Source organism: Protomyctophum parallelum (assembly GCF_964188405.1).
Source record: "Protomyctophum parallelum genome assembly, chromosome: 8".
NCBI lineage: Eukaryota > Metazoa > Chordata > Actinopteri > Myctophiformes > Myctophidae > Protomyctophum > Protomyctophum parallelum.
The window spans coordinates 10,880,654-10,897,337 of NC_139703.1; the positions used below are offsets into that span (position 1 = coordinate 10,880,654).

The 16,684-nt window shown below is 43.5% G+C and overlaps 1 protein-coding gene across 1 annotated transcript in view; it reads right to left on the reverse strand.

The window, feature by feature from the left end:
- The window catches only part of col7a1 (collagen, type VII, alpha 1), a 138,856-nt gene that overhangs the window by 89,167 nt on the left and 33,005 nt on the right, over positions 1-16,684 (reverse strand). Inside the window, exons 16-33 of the mRNA XM_083772305.1 lie at positions 15,439-15,585; positions 14,846-14,968; positions 14,551-14,706; positions 14,054-14,179; positions 13,563-13,706; positions 11,538-11,669; positions 9,770-9,916; positions 9,412-9,543; positions 6,018-6,167; positions 5,769-5,905; positions 4,856-4,982; positions 4,591-4,734; positions 3,941-4,116; positions 3,190-3,231; positions 1,199-1,225; positions 972-1,016; positions 685-798; positions 514-585 (exon numbers count right to left, since the gene is read on the reverse strand). Of these exons, the coding sequence (XP_083628431.1) occupies positions 514-585; positions 685-798; positions 972-1,016; positions 1,199-1,225; positions 3,190-3,231; positions 3,941-4,116; positions 4,591-4,734; positions 4,856-4,982; positions 5,769-5,905; positions 6,018-6,167; positions 9,412-9,543; positions 9,770-9,916; positions 11,538-11,669; positions 13,563-13,706; positions 14,054-14,179; positions 14,551-14,706; positions 14,846-14,968; positions 15,439-15,585 (2,141 nt within the window). The remainder of the gene's footprint in view (positions 1-513; positions 586-684; positions 799-971; positions 1,017-1,198; positions 1,226-3,189; positions 3,232-3,940; positions 4,117-4,590; positions 4,735-4,855; positions 4,983-5,768; positions 5,906-6,017; positions 6,168-9,411; positions 9,544-9,769; positions 9,917-11,537; positions 11,670-13,562; positions 13,707-14,053; positions 14,180-14,550; positions 14,707-14,845; positions 14,969-15,438; positions 15,586-16,684) is intronic.

Sequence of the window (16,684 nt, forward strand, 5' to 3'; positions counted from 1 at the left end):
GAAGCGAACGCAGCTCGTAAATTGCAATAACAACAATTAGAATAAATTACGTACTTTTTTTTTTCTTTTTAGTTAGTAATTTTTTTAAGTTTTCTACTGTGTGTGTGTGTGTGTGTGTGTGTGTTTGTGTGTGTGTGTGTGTGTGTGTGTGCTACAGCTGCGCCCTCTGGTGGTGGGCGGGTGGTGTCACAGCGGGACAGACAGACAGACACACACACAGACAGACATGATCTGCAGGGTCTCATAGTTAGTGCACATTGCGTTCGCAATCACTGCGTTCGCAATCACTGCGTTCGCAATAACCTTCCTCCTGTATTTATGAATTATTTTGTATGTTTTTAAATTGTTTGTATGACTTATTTTGGCTACGGCTGTCAATAAAGTTTGATTGATTGCTTGATAGGTATCGTATTGTTTTGCCAATTATGTTTTGCCCACATGCAGTTGCAACATCCTCACGGCCCACCAGTGGGCCCGGTCCACAGGTTGGGAATCACTACTAGTCCTACTCACAGGGACTCCTGCAGAGCCAGTGGATCCTGGTCTGCCCGGTAACCCAGGACTCCCATCAATACCAGGGAAACCCTATAGACACACAACCAACGCCACATTAGCCAATAGTTCAGCATGTATTGTACAAGCTAATTATATGACATTGCTGTGGCATTAGTGACACTCATTCACCCTCTCCCCCTTCTCTCCTCGGACGCCAACTGAAGGGCCCTCACTTCGGCCTGGGGTGCCTGGTCGCCCTTCTGGGCCCGCTGGGCCCTCCCTCCCAGGAAAACCATCACGGCCCTGCAGCGCACACACACACACACACACACACACACACACACACACACACACACACACACACACACACACACAATTGGAACTATACTGTGTCTACGTCAATGTACTAATCTATAAGTAAAATTAAGGCAAAATCAGTCACTGTACTGCTTCCAGTGTGGTATCAAAAGACTCACAGGCTCTCCTTTGCGTCCATCTGCAGCATCTCTGCCTCTCTCACCCTAGACGATTGAAAATACAGAATTGGAGATAACACATTTTTGTTCTGTTGTTCTGTTTTGGTGCTACAGCGTGCAATACAGATAAACATATAACAGCAGAAACCCATCAGATTAATCTCCCAGACCCATCAGATTACTACAGGCAAGTAGAAGAATAATGAGACACATTTTGCACACTGTACCTTCTCTCCATAATCCCCCTTCGAACCCTGAGGGAAATAAGAGAGATCATACAATATTTAGAGGAGAGATGGAGAAAAAGTGACTAGATTGAACGAGCTTCAAGGGTATTAGATGCAGTAAGAAAATAATCATATATCCGACTGGAGGCCTCCAGACCCGACACAGGTTCAGTGTGTTGGGTCTGGATGCCTCCAGTCGGATATATGATTTTCTTTAAAGCGCAAATAACATGCATTTTAAAACTGCTTTTAATATTTAATATCATATTGTCTATGTCCCTCAAAGTTATTCCTAATGGTTTGAGCCTCAATCACCACTCTGATATAACCAGCCCTTGTCATTTCTTTCTGGACTTTGAAAGCAGTTTTAAATGCAGTACCACAATGTCCTGAGTTGGTGGGGGTGCTGATATGTAGATTATTTAATATTTGAGTTATTATAATACTGATGCTAGATAAAACCAGGCTTGTTTCCATTACATGCCAGCTTGGGAAATCAACAATGGTGGACATTGTAAACAAAGTGGAAATGCAAATTTGGAACTGAAGACTGAAGAAGAGGAGGAATTATACAAAGTAGGGTGACATTGGTGACATCACAATGAGGCCAAAATCAGTCGAGCTGTTCCTGAGAGCAATTTCCATTAAAACACCCATATGACATGAAGGCCTGATTGTTCAAAATTGGTTATTTGTGGGGATAGAAAACACACATGGGAGCCCCAAAAACACAAAAGAAATTGAAAAAGTTGAATTTTATGTTATAGGTCCTTTAATGATGACAATCAGTGTGATGTACATACTGTACATGTACTGTGATGTACATACAGTGGTGTAAAGTAACTAAGTATATTTACTCAAGTACTGCACTTAACTACAATTTTGTAGTACTTTTACTTTACTAAAGTATTTTCTAATTTCAATACTTTACTTCTACTCGCTATATCTCAAGAGGCAGTTACTGTACTTCTACATACATTACTCACGTCACTTTGGCTATTTGAAAATACGCAATCTATCTATAGAGGACATTTACTTGTATTTCTACAATGCGTTATTCACACTTTTACTTAACCCATTCTGGGCGGGAACCCCTATTGGTATCTTACCCCCTCAGGCCGGGAACCCATATTTGGGTTCTGTACAGTATGTACAGTATTCAAAAATGTTAAATTTTTGATGCTGCTATATAAATATTTGAAGTTTTTCAGAAACCTTAGGTCAGGATTTAGAGGCGTTTTTAGAATCGGCCTTAGGCTAAATATTTATATAGCAGCATCAAATTTACATTTTTGAATACTGTACATACTGTACAGAACCCAAATATGGGTTCCCGGCCTGAGGGGGTAAGATACCAATATGGGTTCCCGCCCAGAATGGGTTAAGTAAAAAAGTACTGTGAAAAGGTCCACAAATGCTGGCTTTTGTATTTTAATTACTTCCACACGTGCAGAATTATTCACAGTGCAGGCCCGGGGCAAAAATAATAATGCTAAATGAAATAACACATTGTCAAAACAAAGCACCAAATAACAGAAATGAGGAATAAATCAGGAAGTTAAGAAACTTTTATTGGGGTCACACCACAATGTGTCTAGGTGTATACTGCCACCTACTGTATACTGGATTGATATATTTCACAACACTATGAAATATATCAATCTGCTGTGTAACCTACTTCAGGGGTTCTCAACCTGTTCTCATCATTTTGTGGGATCCCCAGATTATTTAAAAAAAGAAACTCCCCCCCCCTGTCAGGTGAAAAGAAGCGGATTGGACTCCTCATGCACTGAAGGAAGCATGAGGTCAGTCCGTTGCTCTCCCCAGGTTGGCAGAGGGAGTGTAGAGCCCAGGATTACAAAATGGAAATGAATCATTGCTTTTGACATCTGCCTCTCTGATTTGCTGATGAATGCTATGCACAGTTTATCTCTGTCTCTAGGGCACGGGTTGCCCCATGACAAACACTTGTTCCACCACTGTGTACATACCCGAGGACACTGCACAGTACACCGTTCTGTCCCAGGGGTTATCTGAAAACATATCACAAAGAAAGAAATCAGATGCAATGAACATCAACATTTTGAGAAACCCCTTCATTTTTGATTTCCCCAAATGTTTTTTATTCAGATATATTCAGACTCCTGCATGAGTCCTCCATGACATTTTTCATGTGTGCTCAATATTAATGTTTAATAATGTGTTCAATGTCAATCTTTGTTCTTATTGATTAGCTATTTGACTGTCCCCAAACCCTCTTTTACAAGTACAGCTTCTTTGTACCTTATTTTCATTTGTTTAGAGAAATTGTGATCTCAGTTATAAGCTCTCCAAAGGGAACCATATAAATGTTAAATAGTCTGCATTCCTAGAGTGCCTTTATTATCCAAAGTGCTTTACAATGTGCATCACGTTCACCCATTCATACACCGATGGCAGAGGCAACCATGCAAGGTTCTGCACATTGGGAGCAGTTAGGGGTTCCCAAATGGCGTGCTAAAGATTTATGTTGAACAGTAATAACAATGAAAAACAGTGGAAAAAAGCACATGAGGATTTTAAAAACTATTTCAAGATCAAGATTAAAGCAGAAAAAAACGAAATTTTGTTTCTCCTAGTTAAATCTCCTAATTTCCCAGTACTTTCAAATGATATGGATGATACAAAAGAAAATCCATGTTTCAGACATGACATGAACTTTTACTTTACTTCCTTCATCAACATGTCCTGTTTTGACCCTACCTCTGGAATCCTAGCAATGCCACAGAGCAGGTCTGCCAGGTCAGAATGCAGGGTGCCCAGCTGTGCTGCATCAGCAGTATACAAGAGGTTCTGGGTGCTGCCATCTGTCACCGACTGGCGCAGTTCCTCACGGTCCGCCCGACCCAGACCCACTGCCAGGACTGTCACTGCACCTGCTGGGCACATGGAGAAAAGAGGAGATGTTGTTTCGTGAGAAGAAAAGGCAGGAATGTTTTCATGAGATATTGTATGAACAAAACACTACACTCGAGGAACTCAGTATAGACTAGCAAACTCAAAGGTAGACTAAAGTGTATTTGAATTTGCACGTGGGTTTGTTAGGGGCAAATGGAGGTGGCTAAATGAGGGGGGGGGGGAGTTAAATTATAAATACCAGAGACAATTAGATACTTCTGTGATAACAACGTACTTGATAGAGCAACCTACAATGAGCAACCTCAACCAGAAATCTGCTCTGCTAATCCTAATTATCTGCGACTAGCATTTGACCTGAGGATCCATCCAGAAAAAAAATAATCTTTCTATAGTGCTTATTTTATATATACAAAATACAAAACACAATCAATCTAAATAGCAAGAGTCATCTGTGACAGTCATAATGTGTCGGCTTACGCAGTAGCAACCTATACCTGCGGCTTTGACAGCACTTGCTGGGAGAGTGACGTTGTCTGAGGAGCTGCTGTCAGAGATGATGACCACGGCACCAGGAACCCTGGGTCTCCGTCCAGATGTGGTGGTCAGCAGGAACTGTCGAGTGAATGTCAGTGCTTCCCCTGCAGGGGGAGCCACAGTATTACATATCTAAAGAGAGCCGACCTAATCACTTCACCACAAAATAACAAAAAATAAACATGGTCATTATGTTTAACATAAATATAGACGGATGACACTGACCTATGTTATTCCCTGGACTATCGTCAAAGGGTGTGGATAGGATCTCTTCAAGCAGTGTTTGAGAGTTGCTGTGGCGATTGAGCAGGAACCAAACTTTGGGTCTGGAACTGTAGACTACGACTCCCACCTGAAGACAACAGGAGACACAAAGGACATCACTACCACAATCTAGCCAGAATAGAACAAGAATACAGGGGTTGACTAAAAGTCTCAAAGGCACTTGCCCCGTCAGTCAAGTACAGGTCATGTTCTACTTGCCCAAAGGTCATGTCCACTTGCCAGAAAAGTAAATCGTCCATTATCTAAAGTTTGCGCTTGGAGAACAAATTAATGTTAATCTTCTCTGAAAAAACAGAATGTTAATGACCTCTTTTTTTTGTATTCAGACAGGCAGCAATGTGTAAAACACTCCCCAAAAAGATGTAGTCTCTGTGACACATCTAGGGGCCACAATCTGCATTCAATACAATCTTTGAATGCATGATGTGTCACAGACACTACATTCTTTTGGAGCGTTTTACCCATGTCTGAAATTCATAAAAAAAAAAGAGAAAATCATTACATTTTGACATACTATTGTTTATACTGTAGCAGCTAGGGATGTCCCGATCACGTTTCTATCATGTATAGCAGGGGTTGCATTTCCTTTGTTTATCATAGGTGTCTTTCACGCCTCTGAGTGTGATCATGAGATTGGAGCCAATTTCCGATCACCCGATCCTATCGGGACAACCCTAGTAGTAGCTTTAAATTGTTCTTCTTAAATAGCCAATATTTAACAAAGATGGAATGCACTTGCCCTTCGAGCAACCTTAAAGCAAACTCCACTTGCCAAAACGTTTTATTTACTTATTTACTGTATAAAATAGTCTGTAGTTTCTCAACAGTGTTCATGCTTGCTCGCAAACTGCACCTGTGAGTCGCTTGGTCCAATGGTGGAGAGCGACCCAGCCGCACTGGTCAGAAGGGCCAGCAGAGGTTCCCTCAAGCTTGCCCGGTCCTGAGAGGCCGGAACCAGGAACACAACATCCAGCCGACCACCCACACACACTGTACAGAGATAAATGCGTATGGTGGTTAATATTATCTCCGGGGGGCGGAGGGGGCTGTTATAAGGAAAGAACCCATGCAGATAAAGTACCGAAATGTGACAGTGCATTACCAGTGCGTTCCTCCACGGAGGCCTCAGCTCCCAGTCCACTGTCAAACGTAGGCTGTATTGTGAAGCGGTAACGAAGACCCAGACGAAGCCCGGTCACCCGGTAGGAGCTGGCTGAAGCAGGGAGCGTGACGGACTGGCCTTGCCCTGTGTCTTAATAATACAAACACTTACAGTAAGACAAAGAAACATACACAGATATATACTACAGTAAGGAGGCCCTACACGGTTCTCTCTGCACTCACTCTGAGTCACTCACATTCTGATTATTACCATAAGTTTACATTGTTTATTGAGTTCAATAAACATTCTTATCCAGAGCAACTAACAAGTCTTTTAGTTAATAAAATGTGACTTTGTCCAATCTGTATGGTAAAGTATGTTAATGTAACCTACGTCCCAGGTGCATCCATTTATGTATGTATTTTGTTATAGTTATTCTATTTATAGTGACTCATAGGAATAGACTAAGTGACAACCAGGAATAGTCTGGTGACCACCGGAGAGACGGGTGGCAGCCGGAAGTTAGACGGCACCCGGGAGCAGTATGGGTTTGGCGCCCCAGCCTGTGTCTTCCGTGAGGAAGAAGCCCAACAAACCCACGGTGAGGCCTTTAGGAGGGCCATTCAAGCCTCAAGCGGAGCCTGCGGCACCACCAAGGGCAAGGTGGAGCCTGCGGAACCGTTGCGGCTTGAGAATCCACCATTCCTGAATAAAGTGCCTGGTGCTGGGAGTCTGGTGCAACGCACAGGGCCTGACCTGGTGAGAGCAGGAGTGGACCTGGTGAGACGTAGGAGGGGCCCGGACAGGTGTTAACCCACAGAGCCTAGTCCTTCCATGTGCCAGAATGGTACCTCCCAGTCCCGGCAGAGTAGTTCAGGAGGAACGGATTGTGTGGCCCTGGTTTTTCCCTAATGGGACTTATCGAGGGTAGCTACTGGGACGTAAGTCGGGACTTGATCACTCCCGGCTGGGTCACCTGAGTGAGGGGTATGATGTTGCGAGACCCGAAACCCCAATGACCTTGAGATACATCACTGAGGATACGTCCCAGGTGCATCCATTTATGTATGTATTTTGTTATACATGTAACCTACTGTATACAGTACTATACAATTGTTGTGGTTGTAAATTGATCTCCCTATAGCCTTCTCTTCTATTGAGACATTTATATCCTGTGGTTTACTGCCTGAACTGAAGGTATTAGTTCAGTGGTAAAATGTTCAACACTTACACAGAGGGCCTGGGTTTAAATCCCAGTTAGGACATGAAAGTTGCATTGTATAGCTTAAAGTTGAATCTAACAGAAGTATAACATCCATTATTCTTTATTTCACCCAGTGACTAATGCCCTCATTTATCAAGGCGGTGTACGGCCAAAAATGGGCCTACGCATAATTATGTATTCACTCCTAAAATATAAAACTAATAAATATTATTCATGTGTAAAAAATAAAGTAATGTAAAGGTATGTCATATGCACATAACAGTGTTTTGCATGAGCACATACATGCAGGAGTTTTGGAGACGCGTAGCCTATGCTGGAATCAGTGGCGGCTCTACAGGGAGGCAATGGGGCATTGGGGGGGCAATGCCACCCCAGATTGGATTTTGTACCCCTTTAGTCCAGATTGGCCAGTAGTACCCTACCCTACCCTACCAATATCTTTTACATGTTTTACAAATGTTAAATCTATACGCTCTTCATTATTATACATTTTCAAATTAATTGAATAGTTAATAGAAAAGGTAATATATTCAAAATAAGACATATAATGCTCAACATAATTGTATTTGTTTGTTTGTTGATGGTGGTGCTGCAATAAAATTGTAGCCTACCTGTAGCTTTTTTCAATGCATCACTGTGTTAATAGACAATATAGGTGGTGGTGGTGGGGGGGTCATATTCTAGTTGTTCATGTTGCAAAAACGAGGGCGAGGCTTGATTTTATAGGCTGTGCCAGATTGATTTCAGCTGTCACATTTATCAACGCCAAGACCTAAATTACGCAAGGATCAGCTGTTTATGATCACTTCATACATGCTGTGCCAGCGTGAGTCCTTCTGCTACCATGGAGCCCGTTTTCATACAGACAGTGACTTGAAACGTTTTTTTAAGTTTGACTTTGATCTTTCTTGACAATAATCTTCCTGTTCAATCTTGGTCAAACATTTCTCTTGTGACCATGTCCAGAGATGTTTGCTACTGGCTAGAGTCCCATAACTACGGACATCTATATAATACTGGCAACAGAGAGATACTGTAGTCTTGTTACTGTATGTAATGGATTCTAATCTCCTCAGACCACTCTCTGCTATTCCTTCTGCTTTATATTTTCAATGGGATACAAACAGTGGCAAAAAAAGAGCAGAGCGAGTAATGTTCTCCGTTTAAACTGTCTGCATGAAGGAGATTGAAAACACATGTGATGATGATACTAATTAAAACAGTCTGCTTCATCTACAGTGGGATTATTTCCCCCTTACCTTCAGGACATGATCCACCCCCACGCCCCTTATCACTCATCAGCTAACACAGGAAATGTGTTCATCCCATACAAACACCCTGGCCAATACTCCAGTCCAAGCATCTCTCTCCTGGCTCCCAAGCATGTGTCCAAGGACTGCAGACTCACTCTGAAAACTCACCCCTTCAGACTCTACCTCACCTCCTAGCACACTTTCCTTGTATCCCTTCTTGTAGCCTGTTTTGATACCTGCCATACTTACACTATGCAGATACAGTATGTTGCTACTTTCTACACATAATGATGTGTTATTTAGATAAACATATAGGCCTACTTATTTAGATAGCAGGTTGTTTTAGTTTTGACCTGGTGTCCTACTCCTATAGTTTATTTGATGCACTAAATTGTTGTTGTTTTCATTCTAGTTTTTTTTACCCTGTTATTTGTTGAAAAGGTTCATGGCCTCTGATCTTGCACTCGTAAGTCACTCTAGAGTCTGGACTCTGGATGAGCATCTGTGCTAAATGCCGAAATTCTAATTGTAATCGTAAAACTTCTAAAGGGTATCAATCTTGGCCAAGCAATTTTAGAATGTCTTTTATAGAATGCGCAAGAGGGTCCGTTACGTAATATAATGATAATACCAGAAGGAGGGAGATCCTTCCCGTAAGTTTCATTGAAATGAGTGGACAAGGATTTTCTGTGCCCTCTACAGATAATCTTCAGCTCAACACTTTTGACCTGGCCATGACTTTCCCTGGATCATATGTACAGTATCACACCACTATGCAAATAAGGCCAATCTGACCTGGGGTGTGTACATGGCAAGGTAGGCAAACATGGTGTTTTAGGTGGGCGTGACATGTGATGTGTGTTTGTTTCTGCGTGAGTGTGTGTATTATTTCGTTATTTGCAATGAAGTGTCTCACCTCGCTCCTCTCTCCAACGTAGGACGTATCCTCTGGCACCAGCCAGCGGTAACCATCCGAGCAGTGCAGAATTCTGTGTAACCTCTGCCACCCGCAAATTGGTGACAGTCTGTGTGGGAGTCAGGGGACCAGCTGCATGAACAAACAGAGTCAGGGAAATGGGGAAAACACACACACACACACACACACACACACACACACACACACACACACATTGCCTAAGCTATTCACTCAACTTGGCTTCTTGTACGTTTTTCGACATAATGCACGTGTTTTATACGCACACTTCAATAACCGCACACTACACAGTGTGGAAATGGATTTGAAAGTAGGAAGTAGGAAGGTTGGTTTACATTACCTGTGGTGACTCTGACAGACACAGGGGATCCCTCCCTGTTCTGGACTAGAGCCATGACCTTCACCTCGTACTGGGCCCCTGGGTCCAACTGGTTCAGGTCCACTAGCGTCACATCTCCTCCCACCAGCTGACTCCTCTCTTCTCCACCTGCCGCAGCAGCAGCACACAGTAGGAACAGTGATGACCCTATAAGCCGACTACCATAAAACACTTTTTTCCCCATCTTTTCATCATTATTATTTTTCTTCACATCAGAAAATACCTTGTGGGTAGAATCTCTTTTATATACTGTATATCCTACTGTACAATGAGGAAACCTCCGTCTGTCTGCATCCATTATAAATGTTTCTCCGCAGTGGTTTAACCACTAAATCTGAACTTGCACACAGCATTTTTCACCCCAGATCTAAGCAGTTTTGTTTGCAACGGGCTGTGTACATGTATGCCGGCGTGCATCACTCCTGAGTACTGGGTACTCTGACGTCTAATGGCTACAGCGAGCAATCTGACAACAGGGACAATGATTATTGCATAACCGGGTGAGGCATGCATACTACTGTAAGTTACTGTACATCGTTCTCAATTTACACTGTGCTCGAGTGCAGTGTCCCTGTACTGATCTAGTAATAACTAGAAAAAGTGCCCTTCTGGGCACAGGTCTCCACCAGGATAGGAATGTAGAGAGAGAGTTGGCATACAAAGTTATCCACAGATCCGTGCAGTTAGAGGTAAAAACACTTTTCGGCCAGTTATAGCGCCACCTTGAGGCTGAGTTGAAATTGTTCATGTGGCATTTCGTCCTCGGCCTAGTGGGAATGTGGGTGCACAATTTCACGGAAATCACGCAATGTGTTCATGATTTGCAGCATTTTGTTTGAAACTGAGCACTCCTGTGAACTTTGGAAGCCAATCTTAACCAATCAGGATGGAGTCTGAGAAATCTGAAAGACCGGTTTCGTTGAATGGCTCTAGAGAGACTGTGTACCAATTTGCGTGATGTTTGGACAAAATCTGTAGGTGTACTGTGCAAAAACTTGTTTTGCACAAAGCGGCCTCCTGGTGGCGCTATAACAGGCCGTTCTGGAAAGTTTGGGGCAGAGGTTCATCGTTGGCATCCAGGGAGTGTGTGTACCAATTTGCGTGATGTTTGGACAAAATCTGTAGGTGTACTGTGCAAAAACTTGTTTTGCACAAAGCGGCCTCCTGGTGGCGCTATAACAGGCCGTTCTGGAAAGTTTGGGGCAGAGATTCATCGTTGGCATCCAGGGAGTGTGTGTGCAAAATTTGCCATCGACCGGGTTAACGGTGGCCGAGATTAGCTACTAACGGACACACGGACGGACGGACACACAAACGGACGGACGGAGTGCAAAACATACTCTCCCCACATGCCTTCGGCCTGGTGGAGACAATAATGTTAATGCATAAGATATTGACAAACGCTGAGGAAGGCCAGACAGGCCGAAACGCGTACGTTTTCAGTCTCAGAGGTAAATAAAGTCATGTAAAAGGACATTAAAGGACTTATATTTTCGAGCCTTGCACCTTTCATTTTGTTTGAACCTGGAGTGCTGCGGGTTGTCTGCTACGGTAGTACTTTTGTCTCAATGCATGAGATATAACAAGTAAAAATGCCCTGTGTGACTGCTTAAAGTCAGTGAGTGTACAGTACCATGTAACACTGTAAATACAGTATATGAGGCATTGCAATATAGAAAGCAAAGAGGTTATTCTGATGAAATCTTTCTCCGTCAGGCCAGAGGCGTACCATCCGTTCGCTTCCAAGCCACACGATAGGCCGTTGCTCCCTGCACGCCGACCCAGGTGACCCTGACGACCTCTCCGTGGGCCTCCTGAATTTGTAAGGACGTCACAGTTCCAACTGCAACTTGACTGGGCTCTACGGAGAAACAGAACAGGTCAGGCTAATTGTCCCAAGCGTTATGCACATAGCTATATCGGGTTTATTGATTATTACCAAAACCGGTAGCCTGTACTCAGTGTACTGTAACTGTACATGAATATATTTTTATTTCTTCGCTGTCAGGTGGAAACCTGTACGTTTCCACCCTGTACGTAAGGAAATGGAAAAAATAACCTGTGTTCCAATGGATCCAATGTAGTTATTTATTTAGTTACAAGCAGTGACGCCATTTGGGTATGGCAAGCTATGGCAGCTGGCATACCTTGGCACTCAGGGAGCTGGTAGAACAAATAACCACACATAGCCGCAAAGATTGAGGAAAATAGGCCCAAAAAAGAGGCAAATAACCAAAAATTTCCAAAAATGACCAAATATTTCGGAGCGTGCATGCGTCGTGAACTTGCCATACCTTAGCTTTTGCTTAAATGATGCCACTGGTTACAGATTTATCCACTTTCAACATTGCAGTCAGGTAAATGATCTAAAAGATCACAACACGTTGCAACGTGATGCGACTGCATTGTGATCAGCTATTTGCGTTACTTTTTATGAAACACTGTCATACGACTGTCATCTAATGTTCATTTATAGGCCAGCATTGTACCTAGACCTGTACAGCATACAGTTATATAACAGCATCCTCCACTCGTGATTACTGTATAGTTACATTCTGCCAGATGTACAGTCACTTTTTCAAACTTTAAATCATTCTATATAATTCTATGAAAAAATGAATTGATGTTTATATATGGACTAGTTTGTATCTATCTATCTATCTATCTATCTATCTATCTATCTATCTATCTATCTATCTATCTATCTATCTATCTATCTATCTATCTATCTATCTATCTATCTATCTATAAATGCACCAAATCTCTGTCTGTCTGTCTGTCTGTCTGTCTGTCTGTCTGTCTGTCTGTCTGTCTGTACGTGTGTAATCCACGTAACTCCACCGATCAAATTCGACACACGCGTTCCACACCACCACAGGGGGTGCAGTGCCCGGTGTCGAGTCGGTCGGACACACGGTTGTCCAGAACTGCCCCAAAAAGGGCTCTGGACAGGGCCCCTGCCCTCCATACCTCCATATACAGTATGGAGGTATGGAGCTGGCCTGTTCTGACATCACACTACTCCAAATGTGGGCATGCCTGACACAGAACTCCATATATAGGAATAAATGAACACAGAGAGACACATACAGAAAATGTCCATATATGGGCATAAAAGGGACACAGACAGATGAGATGGGTGGAACCTTAGAGTATATATATGAATAGAGAAGGCACCCAGAGGAAATCTTGAGGCGAAATGGACATAGTGGCCGAATGAAGGTATTGCAGCCTGGCCCCAAACACATGAACGCGCTGTCCGTTGACTAACATTGTACACGTTCACGACGGACGACGCTCGTGCGCGTTCAACGGCAGCGCGTTCATGTGTTTGGGGCCACTCACCATTGCAATCCGTCCCAGAATGCACTCTGTTCCTACCAGGAAGGAGGAGTGAATCCGCCTCATGCGCTTTTGAGCAACTTAATGCAAGTGGATGGGAGGAGAACTCGGGTGTCTTCTCTATAGATATATAACTCTATGGGTGGAACGGATACGCTGCATTTCCAGTTGTCCAGATTCCAGAACCTGCACAAAAGCCTCATTTGGCATACTTTACAAAAAACTCCATATATGGTCATAAAAGGGACACATACGTAATAACTGGGTGGGGCATACATTTACAGTTGTCCAGGACCAGCACAAAAGCCTCTGCTCTGGCCCTGATCACCTCTATATCTCCATACATGGATCTGGCCTGTTCTGACAACACTCTAAAATAATAATAACTAGAAAAGTCGTTGAAAAGTAGTACCTGTCCTGATATTCACCACGGCAGGGTTTCCTTCTCGAGAGCCACTCAGTGAGGACACTGACACCCCGTAGGCAGAGTCAGCCTGCAGGCCATCAATGCTATAGGAAGTCACTTCAGCGCCCACATTCTCGGTCGCCTCCACCCCTGCACCCCAAAATAAACAAAACGTAACCTTTTCAATCTGTACACCAACCTGGAGAAGTGGAGCTGGATTAAACAATGATGACGTGCATATCATAATCAGAAGGCTCAGCCTCAGAGGTCTGAGGGAGAGCCTTCCATCTCAAAACGTTACCAATAAAAAATACCCACGAGGGGAGCAGCATGTGCTGATTGTATTTCATGAATAACCAAATCTAGCCACATCTGTGGCCTGTTATAGCGTCGTTTTTGTTGGCCTGTCATAATCTTTTCCCATATTGATATTGACAAGGCTGCCTCTTTTGTTTGTGAAAAGTGTTTCATTTGGGATCATGCTCATCTTTGCCTACCGTCCTCGCGGCGCCACATAATCTTATAGCCAGTTGATCTGGAGACCGGTGCCCACGTGATGCGTAGCCTCCCGCTAGTCACGTCGACAACACGAAGGCCAGAGATGGCCCCTGACCACTGACCACCTGTAGAGCAAACATGGGTCAATTCTCCTTATACAACAAGTGTGGAATGCCCAGATCCCATCCCTTAAAAAATGTGGTTCACTGGCTTCCTTTAAAACAGAACTGAAAGTCGGTAAATTATCACCTCTGCCTTAGAAAGGTGATCACCCCTCCACCCATTTTTTTCCTCCTCATACATTCAGTGTCTTACCTTTGTGATGATATTGATTTTGGTGTTATTTTTATGTTATGCTGATGAATTGAATACATAGGACCTCAATGGAAACAAGTCCAGCTAGGACCTTTTTTGTGTCAATCCTTTTAGACCAAGTGTATGACTGAACTCGTGCTGTGTGCATGTCCGTCATGCTCAATCAATCAATCCTACAAACCTCCATTGGCGTTAGTTCTGGAGGTGATAGTGACCACTTCCCCGAGACGTTGGCCAACCACAGGTGTAACATCAATCACCACAGCCTCGTCCGGCCGCAGACTCTCAAGGGTGAATGACGAGGCGTCTGCCCCCAGCACGCGGGACTGCTCCCCGCCTAACACAGAGGACAACATTTGTGTTTTCTTCTCTTTGAAATGTAAGACAACATAAAATATAAGATACAAAAGTGAAAATTGCACTACTAAACAAATACAGAAAGTGTGCATGCAACTGATGCAAGACACACCACTTACTGGTGCCTTGTCTCCAGGTAACACGGTAACCTGTTGCCGCAGCAACACCTGTCCAGGCAATTCGAATTCTCCGACTGTTTAGGTTTGTCACTCTCAGGTTAGTCAGGCGCCCGGCAACTTGCTCTGGAATTAATTGCACACAAGAACCATGTGTCAAACAGTTCAGAATGTTGGCGTGGTCCCACGATAGTTTTGTTTCTTTTCTATCAGCGACGGCCAAAGAGTTATGTTGAGGGCACATACAGTGGGAGATACGGGAGAAAGGTTTTATTGGCAGGATTTCATCCTAGGTCATCAGTTAAGTTTGTTTGTTTCCATCTTTCTTTCTAGCTACATTTGGCTTCCATGTGTGTATCTGTAACAAGAGCCTCTTCCCTCCATCCATTGGTTATGTTTGTTTTTCTTCTTTTTTATATGCCTATTCACTTGAGCAGGTTTGTTATCTCAAATGATAATCATCAGTAATCATGTTTGATATTGTCTGGCAAGTTATTAATTCCAAAGGAACTGGACAGTAACCAAGCTGGCAGAAAGATTGAGCCATCTGCCAAACTGGCAAACAATGCTTCCTTCATTGCGATTGGTCACCTCACCTGGTTTGATGTACACAGTGACTGGGTCCCCAGCATTTGCCCCCACCAGCGCTGTCACGCTGACGCCATAAGACACTCCCACCGTCAGGTCTCTGAGGTCAAGGGTCGTCTGGTTTCCGGGAATGTTGCGGGTTTCCTCTGTCCTCGCTGAGGTGAGACCAAACACACATCAGACATGAACATTCACACTCATCATCCCAACTCATTGGGAATGCAGATTCCCAACATGTAGGCTGTGAGGATATTGCAAGTGGGTCCCCAAATAAAACACTAAGTTAAGCTATTCTTTCTTTCAAACTATTGTACCAACCATTTTTGAGTGGTGCAAACCACTCCTACAACCAGCTTGCAATGTCCTTGTACTTGTTTGTTTGTTTGTGTGTGTGTCTGTCTGTGTGAGCATGAGTATGTGACTTAATAATAGCAGTAGGGGGCGCCAGAAACAGTGAGAAGGGTAGTGACTCTAATGAGAGAGAGTGAGAGAGAGAGAGAGAGAGAGAGAGAGAGGGGGGGGGGGGGGGGGGGGAATTGCACCACTCAGTTCACACGTGTGTGATTTTTTTTATACGAATACTATGTTAGTTCCAATGATCCAATAATTGTCTCCACCAGGCCGAAGGCCCCACATTTCCCAGAACGGCCTGTTATAGCACCACCAGGAGGCCGACTTTTGTAAAACACCTTTTTTTAATATTACTCTATAGTCATTTGTTCAAGACGGATCTGTCCGATATTTCATATTCCATCCTAATTGACTAACATTGGCTTTCAAAGTTTGCAGGATTGGCCCGTTCTGAACAAAAAGCCTCAAATCATGAACGCAGCAATTTACGTGAAATCTTTCACAGACGTTCCTACTAGGCTGAGGAATATATCCGACCCTTTTCACATTGGCCTGTTTGCCCTGTTATAGCGTCACCAACAGGTGGATTTTTGAAAAACCTCATCCAATTGCCATCCAAGGCATAAGAAGAAATGGCACCCTTTTCACATTGGCCTATTATAGTGGCCAGGCCACAACCTGACCTGGCCTGGTGGAGGCCTGTGCCCCGAGGGGCACTTTATCTAGTTTTTGCTTGATTGAGCATTATCCACAATAAGTTTTGCTTGATTGAGCATTAAAATAAACATGCTCTGAAAATGCCAGGACCACCCATCAGACTAGCAGAATGACTGTGTTCAGCGTGCCTTCTGTGTTGAGCAGCAGGATGTGGTACTGTTATAAAACAACATTCAGCATACCCTC